The 23,871-nt window shown below is 41.5% G+C and overlaps 1 protein-coding gene across 5 annotated transcripts in view; it reads left to right on the forward strand.

Annotated features, from left to right (window-relative positions):
* Kat7 (lysine acetyltransferase 7) overlaps nucleotides 1-23,670 on the forward strand; it is a 36,809-nt gene extending 13,139 nt beyond the window's left edge. For 3 of the 5 annotated variants that reach the window (XM_090350961.1, XM_090350963.1, XM_090350960.1), the window contains 10 exons: nucleotides 5,398-5,487; nucleotides 8,474-8,572; nucleotides 9,709-9,819; nucleotides 11,984-12,175; nucleotides 16,234-16,323; nucleotides 16,545-16,685; nucleotides 17,790-17,883; nucleotides 20,396-20,542; nucleotides 21,298-21,404; nucleotides 21,993-23,670. In XM_090350961.1, the coding sequence (XP_090207087.1) occupies nucleotides 5,398-5,487; nucleotides 8,474-8,572; nucleotides 9,709-9,819; nucleotides 11,984-12,175; nucleotides 16,234-16,323; nucleotides 16,545-16,685; nucleotides 17,790-17,883; nucleotides 20,396-20,542; nucleotides 21,298-21,404; nucleotides 21,993-22,094 (1,173 nt within the window). In that variant the 3' untranslated portion in view covers nucleotides 22,095-23,670. The remainder of the gene's footprint in view (nucleotides 1-5,397; nucleotides 5,488-8,473; nucleotides 8,573-9,708; nucleotides 9,820-11,983; nucleotides 12,176-16,233; nucleotides 16,324-16,544; nucleotides 16,686-17,789; nucleotides 17,884-20,395; nucleotides 20,543-21,297; nucleotides 21,405-21,992) is intronic. The other 2 variants (XM_090350965.1, XM_090350964.1) reach the window with 1 other exon arrangement.
* Nucleotides 23,671-23,871: the final 201 nt, after the last annotated feature.

Raw genomic sequence — 23,871 nt, forward strand, 5'->3', positions numbered from 1 at the left:
GGTTCAATCCTCGGTACCACATACATAGAAAAAAGCCAGAAATGGTGCTGAGGATCAAGTGGTAGAGCTCTAGCCTTGAGAAAGCCCAAGAACAGTGCTCAGGCCCTGGGTTCAAGGCCCAGGAGGGGTTTGAGGTTTTTTTTCTTCAAAGATAGTACTAGCTCCATTTCTAGCTGCTTGCTTGTTTGCTGGTAGATAATTAGAGACACGACTCTGATGGACTTTTCCTGCTGGGGCTGGCTTTAAATACAGTTATCGGGTCTCAGCCTCATGAGTAGCTAAGATTAGAGGAGTGAGCCATCGATGTCCATCGTTTGCTTTTTAAATCTTTTCACAATTCTCTCCTTCTTTGTCCATTTCTGCAAAATGTTTTTCCTTTTGGTTACTCTAAATGACATCTACTCTTGGCTAATTCTTTTAAATTATTGAGAAATACACCTTCTAAATAACCTTTGGGACTTTGAGGTAGCATTACAAAGTAGAACCTAAGGAATTTGACAGTAAGCAACAACTGAAAATATTAGCCTAGTAGAATGCTCAGGTAGTATTTTGACAAGTTATCTAAATGAAATATTTTGATTAAACAAAGTATTACTATTTGTTCATTTTTTGTTTTAATTTGCTAACAAGCCCTGGACCACAGATTTTGCTTGTCTGAGCAAATTTCATTTAGAAAATTAGATTTCTAGCTAACATTAGTTTTCAAGTACTTATTCTGTTACTTACAAGTAGATCACAAAGTGTGAAAGTTTTATATAATCTTTATAAAGACTAGTTTATTTCTAATTATTATATATGTTTTGTAAGATTAGAGACCCTATCCATAGTTTTCTTCATTCCAGATCTTTTTTTTTTTTTTTTTTTTTTTTTGCCAGTCCTGGTCCTTGAAGGCTCAGGGCCTGAGCACTGTCCTTGAGTTTTCTCAAGGCTAGAGCTCTACCACTTGAGCCACAGCACCACTTCTGGCTTTTTTCTATGTATGTGGTACTGAGGAATCGAACCTGGGTCTTCATGCTTGCTAGGCAAGCACTCTACCACTAGGCCAAACTATGGCCTGATTCCAGATCTTTTTGTTTTGTTTTGTTTTTGCTGATCCTGGGGCTTGATCTCTGGGCCTGGGTTCTGTCCCTGAGCTCCTTTTTGCTTAGTGTGAGGCACTCAGCTTGCTCCAGACTACTTCTAGCTTTTTCTGTAATTAATGGGAGATAAGAGCCTCATGAACAGGGAATCTGAGCTGGCTTCAAACCATGATCCTCAAATATCAACCTTCTGAGTAGCAAGAATTAAAGGCATGAGCCACTGGCACCCACCTTCCAGATGTTTTGTTGTTGTTGTTTTTGCTTATGGGGATTGCATTCAAGGATTTAAGCTCTTCTGCTTAAGGCTAATGATCCTGTAATCTTGGCCTCATGAGTAGCTAGAATTATAGGCCTAAGCCACTGGGGCCCAGTCCAACTCTTTTTTTAATCAAGACATCTTTTGTGTAGGATCTTCCTGTTATCTTTGGTCAGGTGAGAGCTAGAACAATGCTGCCAGCATGTGATTCAGAAGCTGGTGAAACATTAGATACTTCCTTTTCTGACAGTAACTGGTGTCCTCTTCTACTACTTGTCATTAAATAAAACAGTCTGTTTGGCTTTACATCAAAAGCTTCCTAAGTTATAACTAAAAATGGTTGGTTTGTAAAACTATACATTTTAAGCAGTTTATTTTAGAGCATGAAAAATTTCTTTTCTTTTTTTTTTTTTTTTTTTTTTGCCAGTCCTGGGCTTGAGCTCAGGGCCTGAGCACTGTCCTTGGACTTTCTCAAGGCTGGAGCTCTACCACTTGAGCCTCAGCACCACTTCCAGCTTTTTTCTATGTATGTGGTACCGAGGAATCAAACCTAAGTCTTCGTGCATGCTAGGCAAACACTCTACCACTAGGCCAAACTCCCGGCCCCGAGCATGAAAAATTTCTATCTAAAGCCAGGCACCAGTGGTCATGCCTCTAATCCTAGCTACTCAGGAGGCTGAGATCTGAGGATTGCCATTTGAAGCCAGCCTGGGCAAAAAAAAAAACCCTTAGCTCTTTTGCTCAAGGCTAGCGTTCAATCATTTTGCGTCACATCGTCACCTTTGGTTTTTGAGTGGTTAATTGGAGGTAAGAGTTTCACAGGGACTGTTCTCCCTGAGCTCACTTCAAACTGTGATCCTACGATCTGGGTCTCCTGAGATGTTAGGATTACAGGTGTGAGCCACCAGCACCTGGCTCTATGACCGATTTTTTGTTGTTGTCCTTGGTTGTGGAGCTTCATCTCTGGGCCTGGGCACTGTCCCTGAGCTCTTCAGCTCAAGGTTACCACTTGAGCCACAGCACCACTTCTGGTTTTCTGGTGATTAATAGTGCCCTGGGTTAGTTTTGAATCAAGATCCTCAGATCTCAAGATCTCAGCCTCCTAAGTCGTTAGGATTACAGGCCTGAGTCACCTCGCCCAGCTCCATGACCAAATTTTTTTTTTTTTTTTGCTAGTTATGGGGCTTGAACTCAGGGCCTGAGTACTGTCCTTTGACTTTTCTCAAGGCCAGAGAGCTCTACCACTTGAGCCACAGCACCACTTCCAGCTTTTTCTGTGTATGTGGTAGCAAGGAATTGAACTTAGGTCTTTGTGCGTGCTAGGTAAGCGCTCTACCACTAGGCTAAACTTCTGGCCTCCATGACCAAATTCTTAAAAAAGCTTTCAAGGAGCCCAGAATGTGGCTTAATGGTAGCATGCTTGCCTAGCATTCCCCGGAACCACATACACAGGAAAAGCTGGAAGGGGTGCTGTGGCTCAAGTGGCAGAGTGCTAGCCTTAAGCAAAAAGTGTCCAAGGACAGTGCCCAGACCCTGAGTTCAAGCCCCAGGACTGGCTAAAAAACAAAAACAAAAAAAAAAAAAAAACTTTCAAACTAGGGAAGAAAACTCTGGGGGCAAAAAAAAAAAAAAGACATTTCTGTACTGTGCTTTTCTTCTTTGGTCCTCTCTTTCAAAAGGTGAATGAAACTTACTTCATTTTTCTACTTGACAGTATCCTTAAAAGTCAATAGAATTTCTAAAACATCTGTCTCACATTTAAAATCTCAAGTGGAAAAATTAGATTGATTCCTTACATTTATAAATTGTATAATGTTGTTTTATGTTGTCGCAAACTCAGGACCTCATACATACTAGGCTTCCAGCGCGAGGCTAGATCCCTGGCCTAACAAAAGCTCTTGAGTTTCCAGTAGACCTATATAGTCAGCAGTGTTGCCATTTCTGTTCTGTCTTGAACTTCTGTGGCTGTAGTGCTAGCTACTGCTACAAATATTTAAGGACTTGGTAACTTATTAGTGGCATGTCAGGTACGTGGCGTACACCTGTACTTTCAGTGATGTGGAGGTTGAGATCAGGAGGATTAAAGTTTGAGGCTAGCCTGAGCCAAAAATTAATGGGACTCCATTGTACCAGAAAAGGCTGGTGGTTTGCACTTGTCATTCTTGCTATGAGGTAAACATAAGTTGGATGATCATGGTTCAAGTCAGCCTGAGGAAAAATACAAGAACTTATCTCAAGTGTAACCAAAGCCAAAAAGGACAGAAGATATGGTGAAAATATACTGTGCCTTTGTGGCATGTGCAAGCCCCTGAGTTCAAACCCCAGTACCACCAAAATCAGGAAAGACTGCAAAAAAGATGCTTACACAGTGTAGGGGAGGCAACACATGTCTATAAATATGTTAATAAGATTTTTTTGATTTTTTTTTTTTTTTTTGCCAGTCCCGGGGCTTGAACTGAAAGCCTGAGCACTGTCCTTGGACCTTCTCAAGGCTAGCGCTCTACCATTTGTGCCACAGCACCACTTCTAGCTTTTTTCTATGTATGTTGTACCAAGGAATTGAGCCCTGGTCTTTGTCCGTGCTAGGCAAGCATTCTACCACTAAGTCAAACTCTGGGCCCTGTCATAAGAATTTTATGTAGTAATATAAGGGACAAAAAGGCTGAAGATAGTGACTGTTTATGGCATGGCAGTTTCTAATGTACTGCTTTTGATAAAGGAGATCAAAGAAGATTGTTCCTGATAAGTTGGCATTTGATCTGGGATCAGGATTGTGGCAAAGAGACAGTCCTATAAGGATCTAAAAGAAATGGCTTTGGAGAAAAAGTCACTGGATTTCAAGAATTGAAGGGTGTGTGGCTGGAGCATAATGGGAAATGAGAGAGCAGGGCTCAGGTTAGGAAGGCCTGAAGTGTTTAACACAAGGACTATGATGGCACTCTCATGGCAATAAGAAGCATTGCCTGAGCAGAGGCATGATGTAATTTCATGAACATTTTGTTGAAATGATACCTCACTTGCATGTAGAGAATGAACGTCTAACAAAGATAGGAAAGAGGATAGAGCTTTTGGAAGGCTGCTCAAGAATTTCTGGCAGTAGATGGATTCTGGACTCTCATGGTTGTCAATGTAGATTCTAAGAACAGATATGTTTTTGGAAGGTAGCAAGCTAGACTTGTAGATGGATTCAATGTGAGATATGAGGAAGAGAAGAATCAAGGATGATACCCAGTTTTTTTACCTGGCCAACTTAAGATGGTGTGTAGCTGTCTTTTATCAGGAAGATTTGGGTAAAGCAGATATATGTCGGCAATGCTAGTTCTGTTTTGACTTTGGTTTAGTTTTACTGATGAAGCTGAATAGGTAGTGGAATTTGAGGTCTTAATTCCCAGATGATGAAACTGAAACTATTAAATGATGTGATTTGAGATTGTGTAACTGTAGAGTTCAGTTTTCCTTTAAACTTGAACCCAGGTTTCCTTTTTCTCTTTCCCCTTTCCTCTCCTTTTTTTTTTCCCCCCTTTTCTTCCTTACCCTGTCATCTGTCTATATCTGTCTATATCTATCTGGTCTCACTATGTTGCCCAAGCAATCCTCCTGTCTCAACGTGTTTACTAGCTAAGACTACAGGTATCTACCACTGTGCCTGGCTCCACCAAGACTTCCTAATGTTTTCTTTTATTTCTTCATTTTCTTCTCAGACTTCTTCAGGTGTTTTTGTTTTTGTATGTTTGGTTTTTTTTGTTGTTTGTTTTTGTTTTTTGGGTTTTTATTTTTTATCAGTTTTTTAGCCAAAGCAATGATAGGAATCCATATTCAGTTAGACTTGTGGTAAAGCTTTCCCACCATGTAGCTATGATCATTTCACTTCTCTGATTCTCATTTAGTGGCTGAGAAAGGATGATGTGAGGCTTGCTTTATCTCTTATAGAGATTGTGATAACAAGTGTACTTTTACTTTCAAAGTACAGCATTAACTCAAAGGCTTATCATGAGTTCTTATACTTTAAGTAAACATAGTCTTAGAAACAGGTGGATTTATTGACATTGTTGATGGTTGCAGGTGAGAGCACAGAGCCGGGATAAGCAGATAGAAGAGAGGATGCTGTCCCACAGGCAAGATGACAACAACAGGCATGCAACCAGGCACCAGGTATGGGCCTTGTGAAAGCTCTGGCCATTCAGTTTGAGATCCCCATCTTTGATCTCCTTTGCCCATGACTTCTCAGTAGGCATATCTGTGCCTCTTGATGCTTGTGATTTGGCTAAATAACTGGCTTCAAGTAGTAAATTTCTATAGACAAATATTTGACCTTATAACTGGTAGAATAAAACTACTTACAATAGTTATGGTAATAGAAGATGCTGCTTATTTGAAAGATTATATTAGCTGTTTTATTTTCTCATTTTTCCCTGTTGGTTTTTAACACCATTATAGTTTGCTTTCAAACCACCTTCACTTAGGTGGCATATTTCTAAGGTCAGCAGTGACATTTCCTTCATATCTGACATTCGTCAACTAGTTTGCTTTTCTTCTTTTTTCCTGTGATTTCCAGGAAGTATCCTTATCTAATCCTCTGAACATTTAGGTTGCACTGATTCCTTGTTCCTTTATGAATGGCTTTGGTCATTACTCTTGGCTGTTTTCCTGCCTGAAATTCTATACCTGACCAAGAAAAAGAGATTATATTTATCCTTTTAAGGCCTTGTGCACTTCTTAGCTGTTATAAGAATTCTTTCCAAATCTTCACCTGCCATTAGGGAATCGCTTCCTCTAGTGTGTTCCATTCTAATGCTCAAAAAATGTCAGCTTTTATCACATATTTTTCATAGTTTCTTATCTAGGTGTCTCTTTTTGCAATTAGGTTATAAACAGATAATTGGGAGCATGGTAGGAAGTTTTGCTTGGAAGACAAATTGATCTGGATCTGAATACTGTGATTCTTTCTTGCACTGTTTTGTCCTGGGCAGGCCATTTAATCTCCCTAAACTTTATTTCCTTGTTAATATAAAGGAGTGACTAATACAGAGTAGTCAGCTGAACCATGTATAATGTCTATCACATTGCTTAGCAGTAAAAAAGACCCTAAGTAGTAGCCAGTCTTTTGCATTATATACGTTAGGCTCTTATTCAGCTCTACTTTATCCATTTTATATTACCATCAGATCAGTAATCATTACTTCAAAAACACTATTCAAGTCTGGGAGTGTGTTATAGTTGTGGAGTGCTTGCCTAGTATGCATGAAGCCCTGGGTTCGATTTTTTTGGTACTACATACACAGAAAAAAAACAGAAGTGGCTCTGTTGCTTAAGTGGTAGAGCATCAGCCTTGAGAAAGCCCAAGGATAGTGCCCAAACCCTGAGTTCAAGCCCCAGGACTGGCAAAAAACAAACCACAAAAACAAAAAAACAGCAGTATTCAAGGCCAGGAGTATGGCCCAATGCTAGAGTATTTGCCTAGCACACACAAATCCCTGGGTTGGATTCCTTGGTACCACATACATAGAAAAAGCCAGAAGTGGTGCTGTGGCTCAAATGATGGAGCACTAGCCTTGAACAACAACAAAAGCCCAAGGACAATGCCCAGGCCCTGAATTCAAGCACTAGGACTGATAGGGGTGGGTGTGAGGAGTATTCAATAAATGCTTATTGAATTGCTGTGATCTTCACCTTATTCCTATTGCTTTGGAATAGAAATAAACTTACATTGCACCTTTGTTTTTTGGTTTTTGTTTCTCTCTCTCTTTTTTTTTTTTTTTTTGGCCAGCCCTGGGGCTTGAACTCAGGGCCTAGGCACTGTCCTTGGACACTTTGCTCAAGGCTAGCACTCTGCCACTCTTTCTGTGTATGTGGCACCAGGGAATTGAACCCAAGGCTCTGTGCATATTAGGCAAGCATGCTACCACTAGATGACACTCCTGGCCCCACACCTTTGGAGTTTTTTTGTGCCAGTCCTGAACTAAGGACCTGGGCACCGTCCCTAAGCTTTTGTGCTTAAGGCTAGTACTCTACCACTTGAGCTGTCTCCACTTCTGGTGGAATAAGAGTCTAATGGACTTTCCTGTCTGGCTGGCTTCCAGCTGCCATCAGATCTCAACCCCTTGAGTAGCTAGGATTACAGATGTGAGCCACTGGCACCCAGCTTCACTTGCAGTCTTAGTTCATATTAATGTTAAGTTTACAGTCATGTGCATGTAGAGCCAAGTGCTACTGGAAAGATGATCATGGTTATAGCCCAGGCCATACAAAAAGTTCTCAAGATCCCCATCTCACCTGTCACTGTGTTAGCTTATGCCTATGATCCTAGTTACTCAAGATTTGGAGACCTGAGGATTGTGGTTCAGAGTTGAGGGACTCCTATCTCCAGTTAATCAGAAGTGGGGGGAGGGGAACCAGAAGTAGAGTAATCCTCAAGTGGTAATGCACTATCCTTCAGTGAGAAAGCTAAGGGACTGTGCCCAGGCCCTGATTTCAAGCCCCAGTACCAGACTTTTAAACAACCTATTTCAAACAGGAAAAGCTGGGCATAATGGTTTGCTAGCCAGCTAAAGTGTCCCAGCTATAGAAATATAGAAAGATCAGGATCCAGGCATGGCCCAGGCAAAAAGCAAGATCTTGTAAAATAACCACAGCCAAAAGGACTGGAGAGCACTTGCCTAGCAAGCACAAATTTCTGAGTTCAAACCTCACTATCATTAAAAAAAAGGCGGGGGGGGAGCTTATTCCTGAACCTATATTTAAAGAGCAGTAAATGGTAAATATAGTTTTGAGTGTGAGGAAATTAATTTTGAATTATAAAATTTATACATTATTCACAGGTGGCTAAATTTTTGTTCATTCTTCCTGTAAAAATGTTAATTTGGGGGGGGGGTAGTTTTTTTTTTTTGCCAGTCTTGGGCTTGGGATCAGGGCCTGAGCACTGTCCTTGGACTTTCTCAAGGCTAGAACTCTACCACTTGAGCCTCAGCACCACTTCCAGCTTTTTTCTATGTATGTGGTACCAAGGAATCGAACCCGGGTCTTCATGCATGCTAGGCAAGCACTCTACCACTAGGCCAAACTCCTGGCCCCAGGGGTAGTTTTGAAGTTTAACTCTTATAATGAGTTTTCCAGCTGATGTCTCAGTTTTTTCTTTTAGGCACCAACAGAGAGGCAGCTGCGCTATAAGGAAAAGGTAGCTGAACTCAGGAAGAAAAGAAATTCTGGACTAAGCAAAGAACAGAAAGAGAAATGTATGGTGAGGAAAAGTTTAGTTCTTAAATAGCATGAACTTAGCTCCTTTGCTTCCCTTTTGCTTTTTAAGCTTTTGCCTTGCAGATTAGCCAATTGCTGTTTTCTACAAGAGACCTTCAGGTAAATATCAGAGACTCCACTGGCGTTAAGTTTACTATAGTCCCCCAAACTGGGTTGTTGGGAGTGGAAAGAAGTCTTGGAAAAATTTATAGAAAGTCCTTCAAACCTAAGTCTTACGGAACTGAGTACAAACTGGCTAGAACCAGATTAGCCTGGAAGAAATGATAATAGTAACAAAGATGCAAATGAATAGTTCTTCAAATGCTAATATATGCTTAAAATCTAGAATGTTATTCCTGAGGTGAGCCTACTCCTACAGTGAAGTACTTTTGTCTCATTTCTGGGGGAGGTGGAGTCTAGTGCTGCAGGGAAGGACTAGAATTCAGATTTAAAAGAAGAGTCTCTTTCAGTTTCTTTCCTGGGACGGATATTTGTATCATGGTAAGGCTTGAATGTTATCTAAGTTGGACTATCATTATACTCTTAATTCTTGGTGACTTTTGTTTTTTGTCTTGTTTAATGTAGGATCTAGCCTGCATTATTTAGGCTCAAGTTTTAAAATGGGAACTTTACACAGTTGGTAGGTGGTACTACTATATGGTGAAGGAATTTGGAAAAGATTGCTTAGTCCAGCTGCCTCTCTCTCCCTACCTGCAGGTTTCATTCAGTTTAGCATCTCAAAATACTAAGGCTTGGAGAATCTGGTTTTTATTTCTTTTTGTCTTGCTTTTAAGTCAGGTAGTATCCTCCAAATCTCAGGACTAGAGGATTTTGGTGTGTCGGGGTGTGATGTCCTTTGTTTCTTATTGTCCTGCATGTTTTCTCTTGAACTAATAAGAGGCCTAGAGTCCTGATCATAGACTTTAGTGATAGAAGGCACTATCTCCTGGACCTTTCAGACCATCTCTACAGATTAAGTAGGACTTTGGCAGTAACCTACAAATAGTCTACCTGTACTCTATCCCTGGCACCTTGCGTGTAGGCACTACATAAATAGCTTCTAATTGTCGTTGGCATCCTTTGAAAGGCTGTGGGCTACGTTTAGGAGCCGAGAGTATCATGCTCTGGTTATTTTCCTAGGAACACAGACAGACTTATGGGAACACTCGGGAGCCTCTGTTGGAAAACCTGACAAGCGAGTATGACTTGGATCTTTTCCGAAGAGCACAAGCCCGGGCTTCAGAGGATTTGGTAAGTACTAAAATCTCCAAGTATTGGAGGACCCTTGTAAAAGGCACTTAAAACTGCCAAGAAAAATTATTAGCAATCATTGTGATGGGAATTAAATGTACCCTGCTGCTTGAATCTCTCCCCTTCCCCAGCTGTCCAATGAGAGGGCCCACACATACTTAAAATGAATAATCCCCATCCCATCCCCTACTCCTTACCATATTCACTGCCTTTTACTCTGAACTGGAACTTCCAGTTGGGCTTGATTTTGTAAGTGTAAGGCTCCTTAAAAACAGTAAGGGCTCCTTTGTCTCCAGAAATTTGTAATTCTGAAAACTTCTGAATGGTTAGAGTACCTCCCCTTATGTAGAGCTTCCTAAATACAGTTACTCTAGGAACATGAATTAACTGATGAGAATAATGGAAAGGCTTCTTTTACATATTTCATTGAATTTATTTGTTTACTTATTAGATAGGAGCTGGTCTCAAACTCTTGGGCTCTGCCAATTCTTTTGCCTCAACTCTCCAGTGCCAAGGTCCACTGGTGCTAGCTTTGCCACTGCTCTTGGCTGCTGTTTCAGAATTAAGGTTTTTTAATTAGCTCCCACTTAGGTTTGATGCCCTAGGCATTATTGAATTGTACAACAAAGGATTTGTAATTCCATAAGTCAGGTAATGAGTGTAGTGTTATTGGACTATGTCACCCCTTCACTTTGCGCCCTCCCTGCCCATAAATTGCACAGTTCATTTGTTTACCCTTCTTCCATTCCTGTGTGGGTAGCCCATTCCCCCCACAAAGGACAACAGTGAAGGAAGAAAAAAAACACACCACAACCACAAACAAAGCCACATTTCCATTTCCTGGCCCCCCAAAAAAGAAAGAATTAAATACCCCCCCCTTTTTTTTCAGCGGCAGTCAAGAGGTTTGAACTTGGCCTGGGCAGTGTCCCTGCATTCTTTTTGCTCTAGTTTAATTTAATACTCTAACACTTCAAGCCACAGTGCCCTCCCGGTGCCTGTCTTTGAACTGAGATCCTCAGATCTCAGCCTCCTGGTAGCTTCAGTTATAACCAAAATTACTTTTAAAGGTCACTTGCTATTTGAAAGGGGAGAGAAAAAGATAAAACAAGAGAATATCATGTTGAGTTTATGATAAGCCAAGTTCAGAAAGACAATAAGTAGGGACTATTGAGGGAAGTTCCTGAAAGGGGGAAAAAAAGGAGGGGAGTTGATGGTAGAGTATGTATGTATGTATGTATATTTATAAAAATGGCATGATGTGCCCCATTAAAAGCTGTAAAAATAAAGGGGTATGTGGAGATGAGAAAGTAATGGGGGATAAATTTTATCAAAAAGCATGAACTGAAAACTACAATTAATATAAGTAAATTTTTTGAAAAGAAATAAAGCATGTGAGGAATTCACAGGCTTTATAGCTTTTGCAAATGGGTGAAACAGTTCTAATAATCATGTCTATTTAGTTTTAGAATATTTTATAAGAAGAAGCCTGGTGGGGCTGGGAGTTTGGCCTAGTGGTTAAAGTGCTTGCCTAGCATGCATGAAGACCTGGGTTCGATTCCTTGGTACCACATACATAGAAAAAAGCCGGAAGTGGTGCTGAGGCTCAAGTGGTAGAGCTCTAGCCTTGAGAAAGTCCAAGGACAGTGCTCAGGCCCTGAGCTCAAGCCCAGGACTGGCAAAAAAAAAAAAAAAGAAGAAGAAGCCTGGTGCAGTGGGTCACACCTGTAATCCATACTACTCCAGTGGCTGAGATCTAAGGATTGCAATTCAAAGCCAGCCTAGGCACTAAAGTCTGTAAGACTCTTATCTCCAGTTAACCACTAGAAAACGGGAAGTGACGCTGTGGCTCCAGGGGTAGGGCCCTGGACTTCAGCTGAAGAGCTCAAGGACAATACCCAGGCCCAGAGTTCAAGTCCCATAACCCACCAAAAAAAAAGTGTTTTGTGAGAGTGAGGAGTTTGTATTTGTGGCAGATTACCTTCATATAATTTAATTGTACTTTGGTGGGTAAAAATGACTCTAATGGGACCTAGAATGTGTGTAGCTAGTAAGTTTTCTAGAAGAGTGCCTGATGTCTCATTTTCAGCCTCAAGGAGTAACTAGGATTACAGACATGACTAGCCATGCTTGGCTCTTTTTGACTTTGATTCTTCATTGGCAACAGGAGAAGTTAAGGCTGCAAGGCCAGATCACCGAGGGAAGCAACATGATTAAAACAATTGCTTTTGGCCGCTATGAGCTTGATACTTGGTACCATTCTCCCTATCCTGAAGAATATGCACGATTGGGACGTCTCTACATGTGTGAATTCTGCTTAAAATACATGAAGAGCCAAACAATCCTCCGCCGGCACATGGTAAGTTGTGTTGTATACTACTGCCTTGACTGAGATTGGGATGTTACAGTTGAGCCACAGCACCTCTTCTGGCTTTTTCTGAGTATGTCATACCCAGGAGTTGAACCCAGAGCTTCGTGCATGCTAGGCGAGCATTCTACCACTAGGCTACGCTCCTGGCTCTAATTTATCTTTCTTTGTGCATCTTAGTAGCTGGGGGGTGTACAAGCATCCCTGTGCACACCAGTACTAGGGGGTTGAACTCGGGGCCTGGACATTGTTCTTTAGCTTTTTTATTCAAGCTGGCACTTGAGCCACAGCTCTACTTTTGAGTTTTGGTGGTTAATTGGAAATACTTTATTGTCTTGGCTGACTTTGAGCTATGACCTCAAATCTTAGCCTCCTGTTAGAGATGGCATTATATGTCTGAACCACCAGAGTTGGGCTCTTCCTATCTTTATATTCCAGGGTTTCCCTGTGCTAAGCAGCTACAACACAGACTTACTGGGGTTTCAGTAACCATTTCTTCTAGTTGGGTACTAATAGGTTTGTAACTTACTACTGCTACTTTGACTTAAGTACTTGCCTAGGATGGGGATAGAATTACAGGGTGCAGGTGGCAGCAAGGATTAGTGGGAACTTGGGATAAGTGAGTAATGGTGGTGGCAGCTTGGAAATGACAGATTGTTAACTAGGGACATAAGTAAGACTGGTATTACAATTGTAATATGATAATGTTAACTACTTGCCATTTACTTCTTTCTTATTAATGACATCAACCAATAAAACCTAAAAAGACAAGAAATAAAGAAAATGAACAGTCTGGATGAAATAAATAAGCATACTGAATATTTTATGGTCTTATATAAGTATAAAAAATCAAGCTGGGCACTGGTGGCTTATACCTGTAATCCTAGCTACTCAGGAGACTGAGATCTGAGGATCACAGTTTGGAGCCACCCCAACAGAAAAGTCCCTGTGAGACTCTTACCTCCAATAAACTACTCAAAAAAAAAAAAAAAAAGTTAGAAGTGGTGCTGTGGCTCAGGTGGTCAAGTACTAGCCTTGAGCACAAAGGGGCCCAGGCATAGTATCCAAGCCCTTAGTTGGAGCCCCAGGACCAGTAAAAATAAATAAATAAATGCATAACTATACAAATCAAATGTCAGGGGTAGGAGCATGGCCTAGTGGTGGTATGCTCACCTAGCATGCATGAAGCCCTAGGTTCGATTTCCTGGAACTGCATACACAGAAAAAGCTGGAAGTGGGGCTGTGGCTCAAGTGGCAGAGTGCTAGACTTGAGCAAAAAGTGTTCAAGGAGAGTGCACAGGCCCTGAGTTCAAGCCTCAGGACTGGGGTGGGGGGATCGGGAAATGTCCATACCTATTCCCATTGCTTCAGATACAATCACTGAAATGTTCTTGGATTAGTTTGGTTATTGTTGGAAAGAAAGTACTAGCATACAAAAAGGGGGCAAATAGGAACAAACTATAGGTTGGCCTTTTAAGTAATTCTAGTTAATAAATACTTGGATTTACATGTGACAAAATTGGAACCCAATATTTTTTCCTTCTCTTGAAGTTAGGAATAAAACCTAGGACTTTGCATATGTTGAGTAAACTCAACCACTGAGCCACATTCCCAGACCCTAGAACATGATTCTTGAGTTCTGAAAAAATTAAAATAAGCCTATTTAAATTGCTCCATGTATAGATTATTATTATTTTTTTTTTTTTTTGCCAGTCCTGGGCTTGAGTTCAGGGCCTGAGCACTGTCCTTGGACTTTCTCAAGGCTAGAGCTCTACCACTTGAGCCTCAGCACCACTTCCGGCTTTTTTCTATGTATGTGGTACCAAGGAATCGAACCCGGGTCTTCATGCATGCTAGGCAAGCACTTTAACCACTAGGCCAAACTCCCGGCCCCATGTACAGATTATTTTTTCTTGTTTGCTTGTGCCAATATTGGGGCTTGAACTCAGGGATTAGGCATTGTCCCTGAGCATTTTTGCCCAAGGCTTGTACATTACCACTTGATCCACAACTCTGCTTCTGGCTTTTTGTTGCTCACTTATAAGCATCACAGGGGTTTTCTTGCTCAGACTGATCTTGAACCATATCCTCAGATCTCAGTCTCCTTACATTGTAAGTGTGAGCCACTCAGCACAAGGCCACATACTTTTTTTTTTTTTTTGGCCAGTTGTGGAGCTTGTACTCTATAACTTTGAGCCACAGTACCATTCCTATTTTTGAATGGTTAATGGAGATAAAGACCCTCACCTGGACTTATCTGTCCATGCTGGCTTTGAACCATAATCTTCAGATCTGAGCCTCCTCCTCATTAGCTAGGATTCTAGAGTTGAGCCGCTGGCACCTGGCTTAGGCCATATACTTTAAAGCCATATTTTTATTGTATTTAAAACTTTTCAGGGCTGGGTACAATGACTCAGGCCTGTAATCCTAGCTATTCAGGAGGCTGTGATCTGAGGATCAAGGTTCAAAGCCAGCCCGGGCACAAAAGAAGCTGAGACTCTTTTTTTTGTTTTGTTTTTGTGTTTTCCTCGTGGGGTTTGAACTCAGGGCCTGAGCACTGTCCTTAAGCTTTCTTCAAGGCTAGCATTCTACCACTTCAGCCACAGCACCACTTCCAGTTTTTTCTACGTATGTGGGTATGTGGTACCAAGGAATCTAACCCAGGCTAGGCAAGCACTTTACCACTAGGCCAAACTCCTGGTCCCAGGACTCTTTATCTCCACTTAACCTCTAGAAAACGCTAAGTGGGGTTTGACTCAAAGATAGGGACTGCACCCAGGCCGAGTTCAAGCCCCATGACCCACAAAACAAACAGAAAACCTTTCAAGGCACATACATGTAATTGTAGTCTGAGGGCAGGAAAATCACTTAAATATCAGACCTGGATACATAGTGAGTTCCAGACCAGCCTTTGCTAAAAATCAAGGCTGGGTTTTTTTTGTTTTGTTTTTTTGTTTTTTTTTTTGCCAGTCCCGGGGCTTGGACTAAGTCTGAGCCTTGTCCTTGGGCTTTCTCAAGGCTAGAGCCACAGAAGCATTTCTGGCTTTTTCTGTGTATGTGATACTGAGGAATGGAACCCTGGTCTTCGTGCATGCTAGGCAAGCACTCTTATCACTGTCCTTGCTTGCTTGCTTGCTTGCTTGCTTGCTTGCTAAGATTGCCTACTTGGGAAGTGGGGGGACTGGGAGGGATGAGCGCTGCTAGCTGCTAAGATTTGAGGATTGTGGTTCAAAACCAGTCAGGGCAGCAAAGTCTGTGAGATTTTTATTTCCAATAAATTACCAAAAAGCTGGAAGTGGGGTTATGGCTCAAGTGGTAGAACATTAACCTTCAACACAAAGAAGCTTACGGGGACAGCACCCAGGCCAACAACCACAACAACTAAAACAAAACAACAACAACAAAAAACCCGTTGACAGAACTAGTACTTAAGTGATAGAGCGAGCACTTGTGTAGCTATAGCTGCATAAGGCTGTAGGTTCCATCCCTACCTAGCACCACAAACCAAAATATTGGCCTTTTAAGTACCTTATGCCCTCTTGTGGCCATGTGCCCTCCAGCTTTCTGCTGCTCAGCCAGGCTCTCTGGCCTTCTTCTATAAAGTACAGGAACATATGTAAAGTTCATGGTTTTTATCACTGTGACTTAGACTTTATAATCTGCAAAAAAACCCAAAACAAAACAAAACGTAACGATCCGTAGCTACCGGTGAAGGTGAGTGTGAAGAACTTGGTAACACTGAGCTGTTAGGAATAAGCTGCTTAGGAATTTCCTGTTGGCAGGAGGCATTTTATAATAAGCAAAGGTATTATCTGGCTTTTATGTTGTAGATTATCTTAATCTCCTGGGCTGAAGTATAGTCCAGAAAACTTGTTCTTAACAACTATAAAATGCCTTTAAGTATGCTGAAGTGATTTTAGAAGCCTTTGTTTTTGCTGAATGAAGTGTGCAACTCATCTGCTCATTTGACCTATAATTTCTTTTCCTATTAAGGAGCAGTTTTTATAGTGAGTCGTTGATTTCTTGATGTGAATTCCATTCTCTTACAGGCCAAGTGTGTGTGGAAACACCCACCTGGTGATGAGATCTATCGGAAAGGCTCAATCTCTGTGTTTGAAGTGGATGGCAAGAAAAATAAGGTAAAATATCATGACTTAAAAGAAATTGTGATTTATATTCACAGCTTCTGAAGGAGAATGTATAGTTTTCAATTATATCTTATAAGGGATAGAAATATTTATTGTGTGTGTTGGTAATGGAAAAAGTGTCTCATGCATGATAGTGGTATGATTATTATTTTAAAATAAGTGTTGAGTTTAGAAGTTAACAGCCCTCACATAAACTTTTTCTCTCCTTCCAGATCTACTGCCAAAACCTGTGCTTGTTGGCCAAGCTTTTTCTGGACCATAAGACATTATATTATGATGTGGAACCCTTCTTGTTCTATGTTATGACGGAAGCAGACAGTACTGGCTGTCACCTGATCGGATATTTTTCCAAGGTTGGCAGGATCTGGAGATTAAGAAACTAATGGCCAGAGCAGGGAAATGGGTATTGATAACCGAGGGCTCAAATCCCTAATGCCTTAGACAATAATAGTCCTTACCTGAACTTGAGTGTGGAGGTCGATACTATGGATGGTTTAATGAAAATGCTCAGTTCTTTATTGAAAGCTTCCAGTTAGCCAGGTACTAGTGGTTCGTACTGTAATCCTAGCTACTCAGAAGACTAGACTTGAAGGACTGCAGTTCAAAGCCAGCTCACTTAAATATAATTTACTAGTTTGTAATATATATTTTCAGTGCTATGTGAACCCTGGGCAGTTGTCACTGTTTTCATAATTTCTAAAAGAAACCCTGTGTGCATTAGCAGTCCACATGTCCACCTCACCCTTTCCAGTCCATCTGTCTATAACTTGGCCTATTTTGGAGATATCTTAAGGAATCACCAAATATGTGGTTTAATTTTATTCTGATCCCCTTTCAAAATGAGCGCTTGTGTTTTGTTCCTTTTCATTAGGCAGCAACTAATCTTCTTCTGAAACCGTACTTCTAAAGAGAGCCACTGGTGGCTCCTGCCTATAAATCCCAGCCACTCAAGAGTCTGAGATCTAAGGATAGAGGTTCAAAACAGCCCAGGCAAGAAAGTCCGTGAGACTTATCTCTAGTTAATCACAAAAAAAGCTGGAATAGAGCTGTGGCTCAAGTGGTAGAGTGCTAGCCTTGAGCAAAAAGTAGCTGAGAGGCAGCACCTAGGCCCCGAGTTCAATCCATAGGACTGCCCTCCCCCCGAAAAAAAAAGGAGAGAGGGAAGAGGGAATCCCCATAAATGTACTCAGCAGTCTTGGCCTTGATCTTGATGTATCCTGTGCCTATAAAGATCCCAGAAGTGGCTCCTTGAAATGAGACCAGAGGTCTCAGAGCTGGAGAAGCCCTCGGATTAATGGCTTTGGCCCATCATAAACTGTAGATGTAAAAGCTGTGAACTTAGCCATTCCCTAGGACCTTAGCCAAATATTTTGTAAGTCATCTTATTTTGTATATGAGAGAGGCCTGAAACCTTTGGCATCAAACCCTAAGACCTCATCTTTTTGCCTTGATTTTAGGAGAAGAATTCATTCCTCAACTACAATGTATCCTGTATCCTCACCATGCCTCAATACATGAGACAGGGCTATGGCAAGATGCTCATTGATTTCAGTAAGTGAAACTAAGTCATATCAGCTCTACAAGGCAGAGACCTTTTGAATATTGTTCATCTTTTTGTCCTGTGATCTCTACAAGTTCTGGCATGTAGTAGAAGTGTAGTGATTATTACTAAATGAACAAAAGCAGGGAAAACCTGAACTCCTGGGGGTCTGAATTGAACATTAAATATTCAGTGAATGCAGAACCTTGAATTGATGCAATGCTGACAGTTACAAAGTAAGCACTTTAAGATTGTCTTGATTTGAGAAGTATTTTGTTTATTTTTAGCACATACATGCCTAAGGCTTAAAATCAATTCCTTTGATGTGTGAGATTTACTTTCATGAAGATATGTTTGTTTAGAAGTATTCATATAACGGATGCAGGTTTGGGGTAGTATATTGTACTCAGTGAAGTTGATTTATAAAACTTCTTTAGTAATCTTAATCAGGCACGATTAAGTCGTTAGATATATGCATTTCCATCTGTCTTCAAATCAGGTGCAGGTTTCATGCTGTGAACAGGTATCCTTTCCATGCTCTGTTTTTCTGTGTGTTTGTGATTTCTGTTGGTAGTTTAAAATAGTCCCATAGCGAGGTGCCAGTGGCTCATGCCTATAACCTTGGCTACTCAGGAAAATAAGGTCTGAGTATTGCAGCTCAAAACCATTCCAGTCAGGAAAGTCCATGAGACTCTTACCTCTAATAAACTACTCAGAAAAACCCAGAAGTGGAGCTGTGGCTCAAGTGGTAGAATCTTAGCCTCAAGGGAAAAAAAAGAAGAAAAAAAAAACCTTAGGCCCTGAGTTCAAATCCATGACTGACAAACACAAAATTAGTCCCTAAAAATTGTGCTAAAATTCCTGAGTACAAGAAGAAAGACTGAGACTGGCACCAGGGGCTCACACCTGTAATCCTAGCTACTCAGGAGATTGAGATCTGAGGTTTGCAGGTTCTGAGTTCAAGTACTTTTTTTTTCTTCTTTTTTTCAAAGCCAGCCTGGGCACTAAAGAACATGAGACTTATCTCCAATTAACCACTAGAAAACCAGAAGTGGCACTGTGACTCAAGGGGTAGGGTGGTAGCCTTGAGCTAAAGATTAGCTCAGGGACAACTTCTAGGCCCAGAGTTCAAGTCCCACAACCAACAAAAAAGAAGAAGAAGAAAGACTGGACAAGGTACTGGTTGTTCATACCCATAATCTAGCTACTTATGAGGCTGAGATTGAAGATCATAGTTTGAAGCCAGCTCTATTTCTAATTAACTACCAAAAAGCCAGAAGTGGAAGTGTGGCTCAAGAAGTAGAACTCCTAACTTTGAGCAAAATAGCTAAGGGACCATGCTCAAGTACGTTCCTCCTCCTCTTCCTCCTCCTCCCTTGCCTGAGCACTGTCCTTGGGCTGTACCACTAGCCACACTCTCAGCCCTACAAGCACTATTTGTGACACACAAAAAAAGAAGGCTGATTAAACCCATAGAGGTTATGTGAACTGTCTACAGGTTATAGCACTTTTTTTCTGTGAATACAATGTCACTGAACCAATAGAATGAATTAAATAAGGTGTTTTCAAAAAAGCACATAAAATGAAGCTATGGTCCATCAATAGATGACCTAATCCTATACTTCCTTGAGAGCTATTTGCTAGTACAGTGGAACATAACCACTATAACTAACACTCTAATGTAAGCCAGCTGCTGATGGCTTCTGTCTCTGTAATCTTAGTTACTCGGGCAGAAATATCTGCAAGATCTTCATCTCTAATCAACCAACACTAAACAGGGTTGGAGATATGGCTCAACTATAGAATACTAGACATGAATAAAGAAACAAAGCAAGTTCAACGTTGAGTACCAAGGGGGAAAGATAAAGGAATCTTAAGCTGGTATGGTGGTACACACCTATAATTCTAGAACCTGAAACTGAAGCACGAATGTCAGGATTATGAGCCAACCTGAACCTACAAGACAAGAACTGCCTCAAATAACAAAGCTGTGTTATGCAATGAGATGGCTTTCTATTTCTGTTCCCCAGCTACCTGTTTATATGCCTGCCAAGCACATACTTGCAGAGAACCATTGTGAAATTTCTAGTGAAGATTTCCAGAGATTTTTCATAACTGTCTATATACAGTCTTTCTTTTTATCCAAAAGGAGCATGTTATATTTAACAGTGCATTGAATGACTGGCCCCAAATTGATATTGCACTCGATACTTTTTTCTTGTCAGATGTGGGACTTGAACTCTGGGCCTAGGTGCTGTCCCTGAGCTCTTCAGCTCAAGGCTGCTGCTCTGACCCTTGAGCCACAGCCTGTTTTCTAGTGGTTAATTGGAGATATGAGTCTCACGGACATTAGTGCCCAGGCTGGCTTTGAACCCCTATCCTCAGATCTCCACCTCCTGCGTAGTTAGGATTAAGGCCTGAACCACTGTGCCGGGTTTCTTAAACCTTCCATGTGGGCACACAGTTCTTTGCTATTAGGATGAGATTCAGTGTGGAAAAAAGTCTATGTTTGTTCCCTGGCAGGTTATTTGCTTTCTAAAGTTGAAGAAAAGGTTGGTTCCCCAGAACGCCCACTCTCTGACCTGGGGCTCATTAGCTACCGCAGTTACTGGAAAGAAGTGCTTCTCCGTTACCTGCATAATTTCCAAGGCAAAGAGATTTCTATCAAAGGTTGGTTTTCTATCAACGTGGTTAACCCCACTAAGTCTTGGCTTTTCCATTTAGCTCCTGTTCTTTGTCACCTAAAATGTTATGCCCATTTTGTGTTCTTTCTGAATATAAGGAAGGAGGGCCCACTGAATACAGACTGCTGTAAAGACATCCTTACTACAGGTGGTGAGGGTTTGAGAAAAGTTGGTTCCTGGGGTGGTTTGCCATTTCTGGAGTTGTGATTCTTGGAAAAGATAAAAATAAAATCTTTTTTAAATATTTGACACACAGGAGCCTCCATGAAAGACACATCTTGCTGGGTGCTACTGGCTCATGCCTGTAAGCCTAGCTGCTTGGGAGGCTGAGATCTGAGGATCACAGTTCAAAGCCAGCCTGAGCAGAAAAGTCTGTGAGATTCTTATCTCATCACCAGAAAACTGAAAGTGGAGCTGTGGCTCAAAGTGGTAGAGCACTATCCTTGAGCAGAAAGCTCTGGGACAGTGCCCGGACCCTGAGTTCAAGCCCCAGGACTGACCACCCCCCAGTCCCTCCCCCCCCCCCCCAAAAAAAGGAAGAAACATCTCCCTTTGGAAAGGTGGAAGAATTTAATGTAGTCTATATTCGACCTTGATTTCTAAAGTTACAAGAGTAGCTTTTTGGTGTGATATCTTAGGTACCAAAAATTCTGGTCCTTTTGGATTTCTCTGTGAAAGGAGGCCCTGGTAGGGGCAGCAGTCTGTACTTTGGCCCAATTTTCAATAGCTCTTCTGTTACAGAAATTAGCCAGGAGACAGCTGTGAATCCTGTGGACATCGTTAGCACTCTGCAAGCCCTTCAGATGCTTAAATATTGGAAAGGAAAACATCTAGTTTTAAAGAGACAGGTGAGGTTTTCATCAGCTGCTTGTTAGGTGTCCTAGAAGCAGAACCTTACCTTACCACCCACAAAGTAATTTCTCTTCTTGGCGGGATTTGACTATATAAACACCTTCCATTGGCCTCATTTCTTAAGCTAACAGTAAGAGTTCTGTGACCTTAAGTTATTGAGCTTATCTCCTACTTTGTCCTAATCAGGAAATTTTGGTAAGCTCTGTCTCAGATTCGGATGACACATGTTAAGCAGCTTTCTGTTGTGTAGCACTTCTGTTGATTTTCTTAGGTTAGAGAAATGGCTGTCTTTGTAATGGGTAATCCTCACAAACTCCCAAGTTTGTGGTAGTGGTTTTGGATTGTTTGAGTAGGTTTCATCTCATCTGATTTGCCTACTTTGGGTAAATAATGATTATTTGTTCCCACTAAGGGCAACTACATGAATTAGGTACACAGAGTGCAGATCAAAAACTAATATCACCTTATATCTTAATATATTAAAACTTTGGTGGTTCCTTCTCAGCTAATACTCATTTGGGAATCTGTTAGGACATGTTAATTCCATGTGGATCACATAATTGTTTTCTTGTTTTTTTTTCTAGGACCTGATTGATGAATGGATAGCCAAAGAGGCCAAAAGGTCCAACTCTAATAAAACCATGGATCCAAGCTGCTTAAAGTGGACCCCTCCCAAAGGCACTTAAAGTGATCTATCATTCTGAGCCAGTGAACCCCAGCAGTAGGAATCCATACCCTAGGGATCTGTCTGTCATTTCTGTTGTTCTTGTGATTGGCAAGTACAGTATCCTTTGGGAAGGCCATCCCCCTCAGGACTGTCCTGGCTCCGCCCTTTGTGTACACTGCAGACACTGGTTCTGAGGAACTGTTGTTTCGGCCTCAGTGAGGTTGCCTGGAGAGATCTGTATTAGACTTGAGTGCAGATCCCTCATAGCACTGACCCAAGGAGTTCTGTTATGGTACTGTACCTGTCCAGTCACTGGTTCCCTCCTCATGTCCTTTAGCCCCATGAGGTGTAGTGTGTCCTCTAAACTTCGTACTCGAGCTTCTTCCCATCTGGTGACCAGACCTCCAAACGTGGTTACCACCACGGGACCCTTCCAGTTATTCCATACACAGGTATTCCGTGGAAGGGTGGGGAAGTGAGGCAGCATTCCTGAGTGCGTGTGTGTAATGAGAGGGGTCCGTTCACCTTGGATTTTGTCTTATTATAACTTCTTTTCCACTATTTTTATTGAAAGGCTTATTTTTTATCGCCACCGAGCTGATCAGAGCCAAGTAATTCTGAAAAGTTTCCCAGGGATTGATCTTGAAAGTAGCACCTACTTCATCCGAATGAGATGGAGAGAAAAATAAAAGGTGGAGATTTTGCATTTTGATTTATATTCTGTGGGCAACGTCTTGGTGGAAGGGAGTGGGTAATTCTTGCTTCACCGGGACATGTTTAGCAGTAAAATATCTTCTCTCTTTATTTGCTGGACCTTTTTATGTTTGCAGGTGCCAAAATAGTTTCTAGTTCTTTCTTTCATATACTATATGTTCACTGGTTAATAAAACTACGAAACCTTTCCCCCCATCTGTACTGGTCTGGTATAAGATACCTGCTTTTTCCTCCTAAGTTGCACTGATTTTTGTCCAGAGTGTCCTGGAGAAGTGGAAAGTGGTTTCAGCCCATGACTCAGCAAGGCAGAATGGCCACCCTGCCAAGGTTTGTTCATCTTTTCAACAGTACCTCACCTTCCTGTAGGCTAAAGTGCTTCTGCCCCTCCAAGAACTCCTTCTCCACTTTCTTTTTGGGGCGTACCACCATCCTCCTAGTCTCTGGTCTCCTATTTTTGGTGGTGTTCAAGGAAAAGATGTTCCCTCTAATTTCTCCCTAGCCAGTTATAACCTGCTATCTTGGGGCAGCTTTTGATGTCTAACATGTCACCCTTCCCAACGTGGTCTCCAGCACTGCTGTCTTCATGTGGCGCCCTTACCACAATCCCAACTCTGGTCATTTGTGCCTTTCTCTTGTCATCTCTGTACACTACTTATATTCACTGTGGGTTGAGGGGAGCTGGTGTTAAGCATGTTCCATGGAGGCTCCCCTCCAGTTTCAGTGTCACTGTTAAGATTATCCAAAAGAACTTCACTGGGTTTTTTTTTTTTTGTTTTTTTTGTTTTTTAAGGGGTGAAGGCCTTTTACAGATGCTAACCCCTTCCCCACATGTGGTAGAATGTGCTCTCAATATCTACTCAATAAAGCATGTTCTCTGCTCATATCTGATTCAGCTTGAGTGCTCATTTATAAATGGAAAGGTGCAGCTAGTCTGCTGCTGATGGTTTACTGGAGGGGGGGTTCTCTAGCAATGAACCGTTGAGGGGTGTGATTTGTGGCCTTGGGCATTCTTTTCTTCCTTTTAAGGCAGATTGTCTGCAGAGCACAAATTCCATCTGCTTCCCTTTGGTGCTACTCCATCT

Source organism: Megascapheus bottae, chromosome 17 (genome assembly GCF_031878675.1).
Source record: "Megascapheus bottae isolate mThoBot1 chromosome 17, mThoBot2.hap1, whole genome shotgun sequence".
Classification (NCBI taxonomy): Eukaryota; Metazoa; Chordata; class Mammalia; order Rodentia; family Geomyidae; genus Megascapheus; species Megascapheus bottae.